This window comes from Ricinus communis, chromosome 3, assembly GCF_019578655.1.
Source record: "Ricinus communis isolate WT05 ecotype wild-type chromosome 3, ASM1957865v1, whole genome shotgun sequence".
Classification (NCBI taxonomy): Eukaryota; Viridiplantae; Streptophyta; class Magnoliopsida; order Malpighiales; family Euphorbiaceae; genus Ricinus; species Ricinus communis.
The window spans coordinates 6453527-6466472 of NC_063258.1; the positions used below are offsets into that span (position 1 = coordinate 6453527).

At 28.2% G+C, this 12946-nt stretch overlaps 1 protein-coding gene and 1 long non-coding RNA gene across 2 annotated transcripts; one reads left to right on the top strand and one right to left on the bottom strand.

The window, feature by feature from the left end:
* The first annotated feature begins 4326 nt into the window (after positions 1-4326).
* Positions 4327-11112, top strand: LOC8273260 (chaperone protein dnaJ A6, chloroplastic). The gene is made up of 8 exons (XM_002534166.4): positions 4327-4476; positions 5123-5281; positions 5991-6132; positions 6287-6344; positions 8159-8201; positions 9515-9563; positions 9661-9741; positions 9856-11112. Exons 2-8 carry the CDS (start codon positions 5175-5177, stop codon positions 10714-10716), a joined length of 1341 nt encoding a protein of 446 aa, XP_002534212.1. The 5' UTR covers positions 4327-4476; positions 5123-5174; the 3' UTR covers positions 10717-11112.
* Positions 11113-11836: 724 nt separating this feature from the next.
* On the bottom strand, positions 11837-12725 carry LOC107262448. The gene is made up of 3 exons (XR_001536324.3): positions 12563-12725; positions 12330-12457; positions 11837-12116 (listed from the first exon to the last, which is right to left on the bottom strand). It is a non-coding gene; the product is annotated as an uncharacterized LOC107262448 (long non-coding RNA).
* Positions 12726-12946: the final 221 nt, after the last annotated feature.

Genomic DNA, 12946 nt, shown 5'->3' on the forward strand with positions numbered 1-12946 from the left:
ATTTTATTGATCTTTTAGTATAATTTTTTTAATAAAATTATGATAGCATCATTTTCATTCTTTATCATTATGCACCTTTTCATTTTCATAAAAATTTAAATAATTGCAATAAACACAAAACTATTATCATTCTCGACACACTTAAATAATATTTTTAGTTTTATTTTAATTATATCTTCATGTATTTTAACTACATTTTGATATATTTTTTTAGTATGTTATAGTATATTTTTTAAAACACACATCTTCATATCATTAAAACATACTAGTTGCTAAAAAAATATAATATTATTCAATTTATGAATACCAAACATAAAGAGATAAAATAAAATAAAAAATCCACCTTATGTGACTGGTTCCACAATGATTAAGTTAAATGATATCCTTTTGATGTGTTTTATATATATTTTATTGTATTTTTTCTAATGAAATTTTAAAAAATAAAAAACCATATAAATAAAAAATATCATAAAAAACTTCTTTTGAAAAAAGTCTTAAATTCTTCTATAGAAAAAGCCGTATCCCATAAATTTTATTTATACGGTTTTTCTTTTTGGAGCTGCACTATAGTATCCTTTTGATATTTTATTAATGACTTTTAATATCATTTTTCTTAATGAAATTATGGCAGCATCATCTTCATCCTTCATTTCTATCTATATTTTGATTGTCATTAAATTTAAATAGCTGCTATAAACATAAAATTACTATCATTCTTTGTACACTTTAATAACATTTTGGGTTCTATTTTAATTATATCTTCATATATTTTTAACTGTATTCTGATATTTTTTATACATTATGGTATATTTTTTTAAATAAATATCTTCATGTCATCGAAACACACTAATTTCTAAAGAAAATATAATATTATTCAACTCATAGATACAAAAAATAAGGACACAAAATAAAAATAAAAAATTTACATTATTTGGCTGGTTTCACAATGACGCAAGTTAAATGATATCTTTTTAGTACTTTTTATGTATACTTTTAATATATTTTTTTTAATAAAATAAAAAAAAATAAAAAATCCTGACTCACTTGCGGCTAGACCTTAGTTAGTAGGTTAGACGAATAAGGTACCCTTCTTCTTTCTGAACCAGATAGCCATGCAGCAAGTAAAACATAACTTCTCCTTTGCTTTGAGTCACATATTTAGTAAAAATAACTCCTGTATAAGCGGATAACATGGAGTGAAGAATATAATCCAAAGAGCTTCTATTCCGAGTTACAACTTCCGTATAACTAAAATTTTGAAAAAAATATCATAAATTCTTTTTCATAAAAGTCGTAAAAATAAAACCTTCTAGGAGAAACCATATTCCATAAAATTTTCAGTTTAGCTTAGCGGTCTTATATATATATATATATGTATATATATAAATTTAAAGACCTAAAACTTTTTTTATAAATATATATTTATTTTTTATACATGAGATTCAAACTTAATAAATTATAATCTAAAAAATTAGCATATTAATTAATAAATTAGTTTCCTAGTTAGATAATAATTCTAACTTTAGAAAATATTTTAAACTAGCACTTTACTCATGCTAATGCATGATTATTGTATTTATTTTATATTTAAAAATTTTATTTTATGTATTATATATAATTCAATTTATAATTATATTAGTACAAAGATAAGTTTTATTTTTAGTTTACGATATTTTTATTTATATTTATATTAGTCTTTTATAAAAATCATGAGAGACATTGTTATGAAATTTTTATAATTTTATATACTAAGGTAAATAAATAAGAAAAGTATATATATTTATGAATTTTATTTATTTTTATATATTTCATTGCACTAGTAAGTTTTCATACATCTAATTAATTATTATTATTAATAAATAAGATTATAAAAGTTTAACTATTTACTTTTTTATTATTATTTTTGGTATCACATATGTATACATTAAAATTATTTTCTATTTATTATATTAGATTAACAAGTTTTTCAACATGTCACAAATTTCTTTTATCTATTTTTATGATCTAAATTTAAAACTCCTACACTTTTACTATTAGATTAATTTTTATTTATATATAAATATAAACATATATTTTATAGAAATATTTTAAGATTTATTATTAATTTATAGTAGCTATAATAATAATTATATCATATAATTTTTTTATATTTAAATAAGTCATAAATACCATATTCATTATTAACATCTAATATCACATTTAATTCTTTTATAAAGTATTTAATAGTTAATATTTTCACAACTGTGTTATGTGTTATATTTTCATTGAAAAAATATGATATGGCTTTATAAAATTTTACAGCATTGAGTCTTATAAAAAAATTTAAATCTTTATATATATATATATATCATAGGTTTTATTTTAATAATATATTTACTGATAAATTAATTTTTAATTATATATAATTTTAATTCTAAAAAGTAATAATATCAATTATATTGATAGTATTAATTTATGTAATACTAAAAAATTAATAAATATTTCTAAAATAATTTTTATATTTTCTGCGCTAACAAAATTATAAAGTATTAAAAGATTAAGGACATATAAGAATATTTAATTTACTATTATTTTAAAAATGTTATAAATAAATATCAAGTTCCTTGGATTACTATATGTTTAATAATTAAATAAATTATCAACAGATATAAAGTTGTCAAATATAATTTATGAAATATTATAATTACAAAACTAGATTTACTATATGTTTAATAATTAAATAAATTATCAACCTAGTTGCAATATTTAAGTGCATTTGCTTATTGCCAGCTTTTAGCCTTCTATTAATAAAACAATTTAATAATTTATTGTAACAAGTTATTTCATTTAAATATTTAGATTTTAAATTAAAAATTTATTATTAAAATTTATTTTTAAAAGTCATATCATATTTATTTATAAGAAATTAAAATATCATAATAAAATTTTATTATAGTTTATTTTGTTACATTAATTTATTTGACTAGTTGATAATAAAAATAAAAAATATTTTCTCAATATTAATATTTAAAAATTTATTAGCATATTACATTATAATCGAGTGAGAAAACAATAATATATTTTATAAAAATTAAAATATTAAAAAATAACATACTACGATTAATGGAATGCTCACTGAATATTTGACAAAAAATAAAATAAAATATTTAATTAAAATCTTAAAATTATTAATAATGTATCATTGCGAACAGAAAAATCGACTTGTATATATGTCGTGGCCTTAGGGTGAAAAGGGTGAAAAGAAATGCCGCAAGGTCATGAGAAAAATAAGATAATGGAAGTGTCTAGAAAGAGATAAGAGGGAGCAGAGAAACGTAAAGGTAAGAAAAGTAGTATAATAAAATAAAATAAAATAAAATATTTATTTATTTATTTAAATTGAATATTACTTATTTTTTTATTTGATTTAATATATATCCATTGAATTTTATATTTTTTTTAATATTATTATTTTAAATACTAATAAAATTAAATACTACTTTCTTCAATATTAATTGAATGATTAACTGAAAATTTAAAATAATAATATAATATTTAAATTTATTATTAGATATAAATTTGTCTAAGACTATTTCATTATTAAAATAATATATTTAATAATTTTTTATTTTTAGTATAATTTAATTCAAACAAATTTAAATATTTAAAAATTATTTAAATTTTACAATAATATTATTAAATTATTATATAATTTAATTTAAGTTATTAATATAAAATAAGTATTTTTAATTAAAAATATTATTTTATATAATTAAAATTATGTAAAAAATTTAAGTTAAACAATCATGTTTTAATATAATAAAATACTCTAAATATTAAGCTTACATATTAAAATGAAAATTTTCATCAATTATTCAAATAAAATTAATATAAATAAATTTTTATTTTTAATATATAATTTTATATTAATGTCTAATAAAATAATAAATTTTATTTAAAAATTTAAAATTAAACTATACAGATAATATCAAATAAAAATAATAATTTAATATATTTAAAAATTAAAATTAAAATATATTAAAAATATAAAAAATATTAAATATTAAATTTATTATTTTAATTAGACATTAAAATTAATTTATTTTAAAAATAATATTTTATTTTAATTAATAATAAATTAATTTTAAATAAAGTTTACATTTTATAATAAAGATAATGATTAAATTATAATATTATGTTACTAGTTTAATTTTTTAATTAATAAATGAGTAACAGTAATTAATTTTATTAAAATTTTATAAAAAATTAATATAATAGAAAAATAAAGAGATTGGATCAATATATTAAACTAAATATCAAACAGTAAATAGCATTTAAACCTGTTTATTTTAATTTGTTAAATTCTTCTTCTCGAATTAGAAAATAAGCTCTATTAGCCTCTCATCCTCCACATCTGACCTCTTTCTTTCTGCTTTTTGTTTCTGTGAGCGAGAGCCAACCCAACAAGAAGCCCTCACTCTTCGAGACTTCACACAGGTTTCTTTAAACCCTTTCTCTCCCTCTCCCTCTCCCTCTCCCTCTCCCTCTCCCTCTCTATCTCTTTCTCTATAGGCATACATAATTTTGTATTCATAATCATAGTTCTATAGGATAGGGTCTTTCTTATATTACAATTTGAAATCGATTTCCTTTTGATATTCAGTCCTTGAAATTCTTCATATATTTGCACCATTGCTTGTTGGGTATTGCTTAATTTTTGTCCTTAATTTGTTTTTGTTTTCATTTTGAACTTCCAATATCTCTGCAGCAAAAAAAAAAAGAAAAAAGGGTCTGTAGAAATATATTGAATTTTAAGCACTCGAGTCCAAAACGTATTGTGGTTTTGCTTGTTTTAAGAAAGCTGTTGCTGTTACCTAAGTGAAATTTTTGAAGCTTGCAGTTTCCTTAATAAGGGTAATGTTAATAAAAAGACAAGTTCTTCCATTTTCACTGTCTTAACTCACTGAACTTCAATTGCAAGAGCATATATTTATTCTTATGGTGTTTGATATTTTGACGCAAGTGATTGTGCATATACTGATATATACAGCATTGTTTTTCATGTGGGTATGATTATCAGGAAAACCTGTTTTTCAGCTTGCTAATTTCTATGCTTTGTGCTTTTGTGCTTTTCGGCTTGAAGGGTTTCGGGTGTGTACTAGGCTGTCTGATTTTAATTGCTGCAAATCTATTGGATGGCCATTATACTGTGTGGAAGCACATCAGTTGCTCAATGGGGTATTCGGCCTCAGTTCATGCTTAAATCCTATATCCAGAATAGGATAGTTGCCTCTCATTATGGGTAACTATTTCTTTTTCCTTGTAAATACTTGCATATATACTTATATTTGCCTGTGACTGCTTGTTTATAGTTTGGTGGGAGTCTCGGTATGGCTGTACTACTATTTTGCCATTACCAATTCTTTGGTTGAATACTGGGGACATACTTAACAGTCATTTCTTACCTTCCTAGAACTGGTGATAATTATCATGTGTATTTGTTTTCAACTCATCCGAATTTGAGGACTTCAAAACTTATGAGAATCTAGACCTTGTACATTGCTGAACTGCTTCTTTTGTTTATTTAGTTAAGTATCTGGCATTTTAGCCCTATGAATCCTGAAGAAAAGGATTAAAATGAGGATGAAGAAAAAGAAAGAAAGGAGGAAGAAGAAAGCATAAAACAAATAAAAAAAAATTGGACAAAAAAGGAGTTGAATTGTTTAACTAACCCAAACAGAATCTATGTTTAAAAAAATTAAAATTTCATCTGAGCATCGATGAGCCCTATTTTTGCTTTTTAACTTTGTGGTTGCTAAATGATTCATGGATTATATGTGATCTTCTATTTTGTAGTCTGTCATATATCTGGAAGTTCAGTTTATCTTTGGACAGATATTTATTCCCTAAAATGGTCATTTTGCTGATATACACAATACAATAGTATGAATAGTTTTCAGATCTAGCATGCAGCAAAAAGTAACTCTGTACATTTAAAACCATTTGTTCAGTCTTAACAGCAATGCAAGCTATTTGTCAGCACCAAGTTCAAGCCTATTTTCACGGGGTTCTTTCCCTGTATTATCCTATGTCGGGCCATCTCAAACTTCGTATCATCGTAGGGGATCGCGGTTTATTGTTAGAGCTGATGCTGTGAGTTTTATACACTGTTTTCTTTGGCTTCTTGACGACTATAAAGGCAGTATTGACTGTCTGATGTAATTACTTAGTTTCTGTTCTTTTTAAATGCTTGTCTGATTCCATAGTTGAGATCTTTTCTTGCTCTTATATATTTTCCAAATTGCAGGATTACTATTCTGTACTTGGAGTGTCAAAAAATGCAAGTAAATCTGAAATCAAAAGTGGTATGTAGACCTACTATCCTTTGTCAGAGTGTAAATTCATCTTATCTTTGACAATTTTTATTTGGAAAGCCTAAAATCTTATAAATAGTCAATGAACAAATAATTTTCATTGCATTTTCTCCCATCTCTACCATGTGGGTCTATGTTCACATTGTATAAATAGAATACCATTAGGGGGGAAGTGACGTTATTGTCTAAAGAAGGACAAGCAAATCTCCTTTGTATCAGAAAGCAATAGAAAGAATCAAATGTGAAAGGCTTGCAATCATGTTAAAATATTCCAAGGACATTCCTTTGAAAGGTGCACAAATGCTGGAAACTGTAGAGATGTTAGGAAAAAGATTTTTTGTCATATAATACTTGCACATACTAGTTTTAATCTTTAAAACCCCTTGGAGTCCTCTATCACCCAATATATCAAATAAGGGCAAGTGACATGGTAACATGAAGTTGCAAGATTTAGGAGTCAATGTGTTTTAAGGCTCCTTGTGTACACAAGTTAATAGCTTTAATTCAATTGAGAAATTTTGACCAAAGCAAAGTCAGTTTTTCAGAAGAAAGGAGCTTTCCAAATGAAATAGTGTTGAAATGTTGGACAAATAAGAAAGACGAACCAAAAACCATATTTACAAGATAATATACCAAAGTTCCCTGAGTTTTACACATACGTTAGATGGTCAAGTAGAATTAATGACATTAAGCAGAAAACAAGTTAACATCCTCACTTCTGTCTTCAGATGTAAATATGGGTATGATTACAAACTTGTGGCTTCATTTCTTTTCTTTTTTTACCTCCATAAATGTCTCATCCATAGATGTCTCATTTCTATTGAAAAACTCAATATGTTTGTGCATTTTAATTGTTCCGAATAATTTTATTTGATGTTCAGCAGTAAAAAAAACTTTCCTAGAATGGACTGTAATCCAGAATGATTTTGCTTTCCTGGGTTACAAGTGATGGTCTCCTCTAGATTTTAGAACACTCCAGCTTCATCTCTAGTTTTTGTTCGATTCTCTGTGCTGTTGCCTTATGCAGTTCTCAAAAATAGTCATGACTTGGAGCTTCTTTATGACATTATATTACTGCAAAACTTTGTTGTTATATTGTCATGGAAATCAATAAGAGCCATGAGAAGATTAGGATGCTTTACCAGAACATTTGTGTGCAATGGTAGGCTTGATCTAGCTGCTGCATGTTGTTGTGGTGTTTCAATGTTGAGGGAAGGTTCTGAACCTAGGGATCTTCTAGGTGGAAGAATGAATCTAAGAAAGTCAAAATGCATAACCAATTCCAAATGCAGCAGAATTGTTGGAAAAATGGATTTCTTTCTGTATATTTGAAAGTGATTGATTGCATAGCAACATTTATGGTTGACAAAAAATCCTTTATTCTATTAAACATGTAAATGAGAAAGCATATTATTTTACCAGTTTTAGTTGGAGTTGGAAAACCTAAGCAAACCGTAGTACCATATATTGTTGATTGGTTGGGCAATTTAATCCAAAATAAAATACTGTCTGTTTTCCTATATTCTGAGAAAAGTAGAATATTAAGCCACTTGACATAAACCAGAAAAGGCTTTGCTAGGATCATATTCAAAATTTATTCGGGAACTTCAATTTTTTATGTTTTATCATTCTTTTAAACTTGCTAATCTCGAGCCTTTTGTGATATTTCCTATAAGACATCATTGGTAGTCCTTTTGGGATTTTACCAAAATATATCAAATTGACTTGATAATGCCAACTGCCTGGCTGGCCAAGCAACAAATGCTACTCCATTACTAACTCTTTCTCTACTTATTGGTTTTCAGCATATCGGAAGCTTGCTAGAAGTTATCATCCAGATGTAAACAAGTAAGTTAGCTTTTATATAAGCATGGCCCTTCCCCCTTCCTTACATCTGATAAACTTTTTTCTTCTTGTCTTACTGCCACATGAGCTGCCTTTTTGCTTCTTAAATTGCGGATTGTATGGTTTGCTACTACAGTAGCTGTGGGCTAGGTGTAGGCGGACACTCTTTCCATTCTTTGGAGACATTGGTATTAGATGATGTATGCAATATTGGCAAGCCTATGGAAGATGGTACATTTGGACTGGCTGTTTCCTCATTGCCCACCCTTCCCTTATCTTCTCTCAGCCGCAAGTGCCTAAAATGTGCCAATTGTTTGTCATTATGTTACCTGAGCAAGGTGTAAGCATCGCATTTTAATAGATCATGACTTGGAGTAGGATCATTGGAGTGAATCAAGAATTTTAAGCAACTGCTATTCAGTTGTTTGTATAGGACAAACAGTAATAGTTGGACATAGCTAATTACCTGAATCTAGGGAACTGTATGATATACAAATTTTTTAACCGTTCAAGTTGTATTTTAGGACAACACGGCACTTAAGAACTTGACAAGTAACTGAGCTCTTTAGAGCAAACTTCTGTAAATGGTTGTCCCTGATTTTACCGGTTAAAAACAGATGACTTCATTTATATGCTACTTAATGACTTGGCTGATAAGACTGATATGACTTATTATACTTTCTATTGCCACCTTTCTTTATGTTTGAGGTTAGTAGAGAAGCTTCCTACATATTTGGAAGGCTTGAAGTTTTCAATAAATTAGCAGCTTAGAGTTATTTTGTGGTTTGCTCCTAATATGGTTATAACCAGTTTGATGATAGTTAAATGCTCATGGGGGCAAAAATTGGTAGAGCGAGGCAGATGTTCTTTACGAATGGGCTGATGTAAATTATAGGTCCACTAACAAGGGACAAACAGTATAAGGAACACATTTAGATTTAAGATAGTGACTTACTTGCATGGCAGGAGTTAACTCTGATCCCAGTGGAAAGTTCTATTTGATCATGAATGCAACTTTCTATAGAATTTTCCAAGAAACAGTTTTATCTCCTCTATGTTGGTTGCTTTTCTATGTAATTTTAAGATAGTGCCTTGCTTACAGTGGCAGGAGTTAACTGTGATCCCAGTCCAAAATCACATTGACCATGAACACAAGTTTCTTTAGAATTGTCCAAAGAACAGTTATAGATTTTTTATGTTGGTTGATTTTTCTATATAAAATCTCAGATTATATCCTATTCAAGGTCTGTTTTTGTTAGTGGTATTTTTTAGTTGTATTATACAGACTTGTTTGAATTATATACTCTGTGCTGCAGAGAACCTGGGGCGGAACAGAAGTTTAAGGAAATTAGTAATGCATATGAGGTACAAGTTCATTTTTGCGGTTATCTAACTTTCTGAATCATGGCAATTTTAGGCCATGATCTTCATTGATTGACGTAAGCATTAATTTTTCCTGCAGGTTCTATCAGATGATGAAAAACGATCTTTGTATGACAGGTATGGTGAGGCTGGAATTAAAGGTGCTGGTATGGGCATGGGGGTAAGTTATTTTCACAGATGATGAATAAGGTCGTGGCTTTTAGACCTTAATATATCAAAAAAACTTCATTATCTTCTGCATTCTCATGATTTGGTCTGCTTCTCTTAATACCAGGATTTCAGCAATCCTTTTGATTTGTTTGAGTCACTATTTGAGGGCATGGGAGGAATGGGAGGCATGGGCGGCATGGGCATGGGAGGCAGAGGTTCTAGGAGTAGAGCAGTCGATGGCCAGGATGAATATTACAACCTTGTTTTAACATTTAAAGAAGCAGTTTTTGGAGTGGAGAAAGAGATTGAGATCACCAGACTTGAGAGCTGCGCAACTTGTGATGGTTCAGGTGCAAAGCCGGGGACAAAACCATCTAAGTGTAGTACATGTGGTGGCCAAGGCCAGGTTGTCTCGTCAGCAAGGACTCCATTAGGTGTCTTCCAGCAGGTAATGACCTGCTCTTCATGTGGTGGAACTGGGGAAACATTTACTCCATGCAACACATGTTCCGGGGATGGACGAGTAAGAAGGACAAAGCGTATCAGTCTAAAAGTGCCAGCTGGTGTAGATTCTGGAAGCCGTTTGAGGGTCCGATCTGAAGGTAATGCTGGAAGGAGAGGTGGGTCGCCTGGTGACCTCTTTGTCATCATCGAAGTCATCCCAGACCCTGTCCTAAAACGTGATGATACCAACATCTTATACACATGCAAAGTGTTGTACATAGATGCAATATTGGGTACAACGATTAAGGTTCCAACTGTGGATGGAATGGTTGATCTCAAGATCCCTGCTGGAACCCAACCAAACACCACACTCGTAATGGCAAAGAAAGGCGTCCCTGTGCTAAACAAAAGCAACATGAGAGGTGATCAATTAGTGCGCGTACAAGTCGAAATTCCGAAACGATTAAGCAGTGAAGAAAGAAAGCTCATCGAGGAACTTGCGGATCTAAGCAAAAGCAAAACGGCAAGCAGTCGAAGATAACTGCCTAAACATTGTGTTGTCTCCATGTCGTATCGTATCTATATTTTTGCCATACCTGACCATATTCTTCCCTTAGTATGCAACTTCTGGGTTCCTTGCTGCATGGGGATTCAGCAGTTTATCAGTGATCATAGTTTTGGAATGCGCAAGCAGGTTTGTTAAATGGTAGGAAATGTCATTGTGATAATTTTGTCCCATATTATTAGATCTTTTTAGCAAAATGGAGATGAAATAGGAAATGGAAAATGGAGACTTTGCTTTTGTTTTTTGAGCAATACTTGCTACTAATATTTTTAGTAATTATTCTTTTGGGATAGAGCTTCACTATGTGCAACAATATAATCCTTTTCTTGTTTTGTTTCGTTTTGAAGAAAAGGGTATTCAGTTTTGTGGTGATATTGGGATGCATGCATCAAACTGGTTAATTAATTTCTTTTGCTGTCTTCTGTTTCATTGTTATTTAATGGATGCCAATTTTCTCATCAAATTAACTTTGCTTCTTTTGTGCTTCTGCCTTGTGATTATGAATTTTAGAAAATGGAAATTTCTTGTATTACTCTTATTTTAGTCCCATTTGAATCTGTTGGCAAAGCTGTAAAAGCGGTTTTCAAAAAAAATTAATTTTATTGAGTTTTAAGAATTATTTTTCTTTTTAAAAAAAAAATAGAATTGATAAAAACAGCTTATAAACAAATTATAAAATTATAAAAACAATCTATTAAATCAAAAAATTATAAGGTTATGGTAGCTTGTAATATATATTCAGTTTTAAGAATCACCCAATTGCTGATTTAAATCTAATTAATTATTGATTCTGATTTGATATTTTATTTATTTTGACTATTATTTTTATAATTAATTATTATTTGAAATTTATATTTAATGATTAAGTAATTATAATATTTACAGTTAATAAAATTTAAAATCAAAATATCTTTTATTAATAAAAATTTAATGTTAATTCTTAAAAGTATTTTTAAAATAAATATAATTAGATAAAATAAAATTAATCACAATATTTTAAATTATTATAAGCTATTGCTATTAAGTTGTATCATTAAAAATAATATTATAAATAATATTGAAAGAGGAAGTATCAGCTATATTGATCAGCCATTGATGGACGGAACAATTTAAATTTTTGACTTAGTGGCAACCCAAACAGACCCTTTGAATCTCATACAATTCTATACAGCAATATGTATTGTAATGGTAATAAGATTTTCCAAGAAACAAAGGAAATTAGGAGTTAGAAGGACAAGGAATACATTGGCACCTGCCATCAATACAACAATTAGGGAAACCATTGCAGACTTTGCTGCAATCTATCATGCGAGGACAATGTAATTCAAATGCTTCTGCTCCTCCTCCTTCCAACAGTTCCATGCTTAGCCACGTACCTGCTCATCCATTACTTTTACTATTACTTGCTTTTTCTCTAATAAAATAAAATTATTCAGACATAAGTAAAGTTCGCTCAAACTTTAATAATTAAAAAAACATTTGATTTCAAAGTATTTCTTTTAACAGAAATAATCACTAACAATCAGAATCAGCAAAATCTTTTTTCGCCAATCGAACAGAAACCCAAAGATTAAAAATGGGGAACTAACCATATGCAGCAAGGAGGAAGATGAAGATGACCAATAAAAGAAACTTGAATAAGCCTCTCTCCATTGTTAACAAAACCAAGCAACCAGCAACTGCCTCTGATCAGTACACAGGCCTCCTTCCCCCTCTCCTGCCAATATTCATATTCACAGTCATATCATATGGAGAAATATGAATCAAGCCCAGTAAGTAAGAACTAATTCAAAAAACATTGAGCAGCAGCAGTAGTACGTACCTTTTCAGAGTTCAGTTCCGTTGCTCCTCTCTCCGGCGGATGTCTGATCACCGCCTCAAATTCAGGTTTTTCCCAACGGTAAAAATCTTCTCGTTTGCTTGGCTTTTTGTGCCGAAATACCAGAATATATATACATATATACAGTCATTTGTAAATTTATGCGCTCCTATTGAAGCTTACTTCACAGATTTTATTCACTCTTCTTAATGATTCCTTTTCCATTGAATGTCAATTTTACCCTTACAATAAAATAAATGATTGGGAAGTAAGTTTTAAATTTTACATTTTTAACAATTTTATCTAATTATTTTAAAATTAAAAAAAAAAATATATATATTTTTAATTTATTTTAGAAACAATTTCCAGTAAATTTTTACAATTTTG

Coding starts and splice junctions, on each gene's coding strand:
- LOC8273260 (XM_002534166.4), top strand. CDS start 5,175: ATGGCCATTATACTGTGTGGAAGCACATCAGTTGCTCAATGGGGTATT. Junction 8,202..9,514: donor TATCATCCAGATGTAAACAA/GTAAGTTAGCTT, acceptor TCTGTGCTGCAG/AGAACCTGGGGCGGAACAGA. Junction 9,742..9,855: donor GTGCTGGTATGGGCATGGGG/GTAAGTTATTTT, acceptor TCTTAATACCAG/GATTTCAGCAATCCTTTTGA.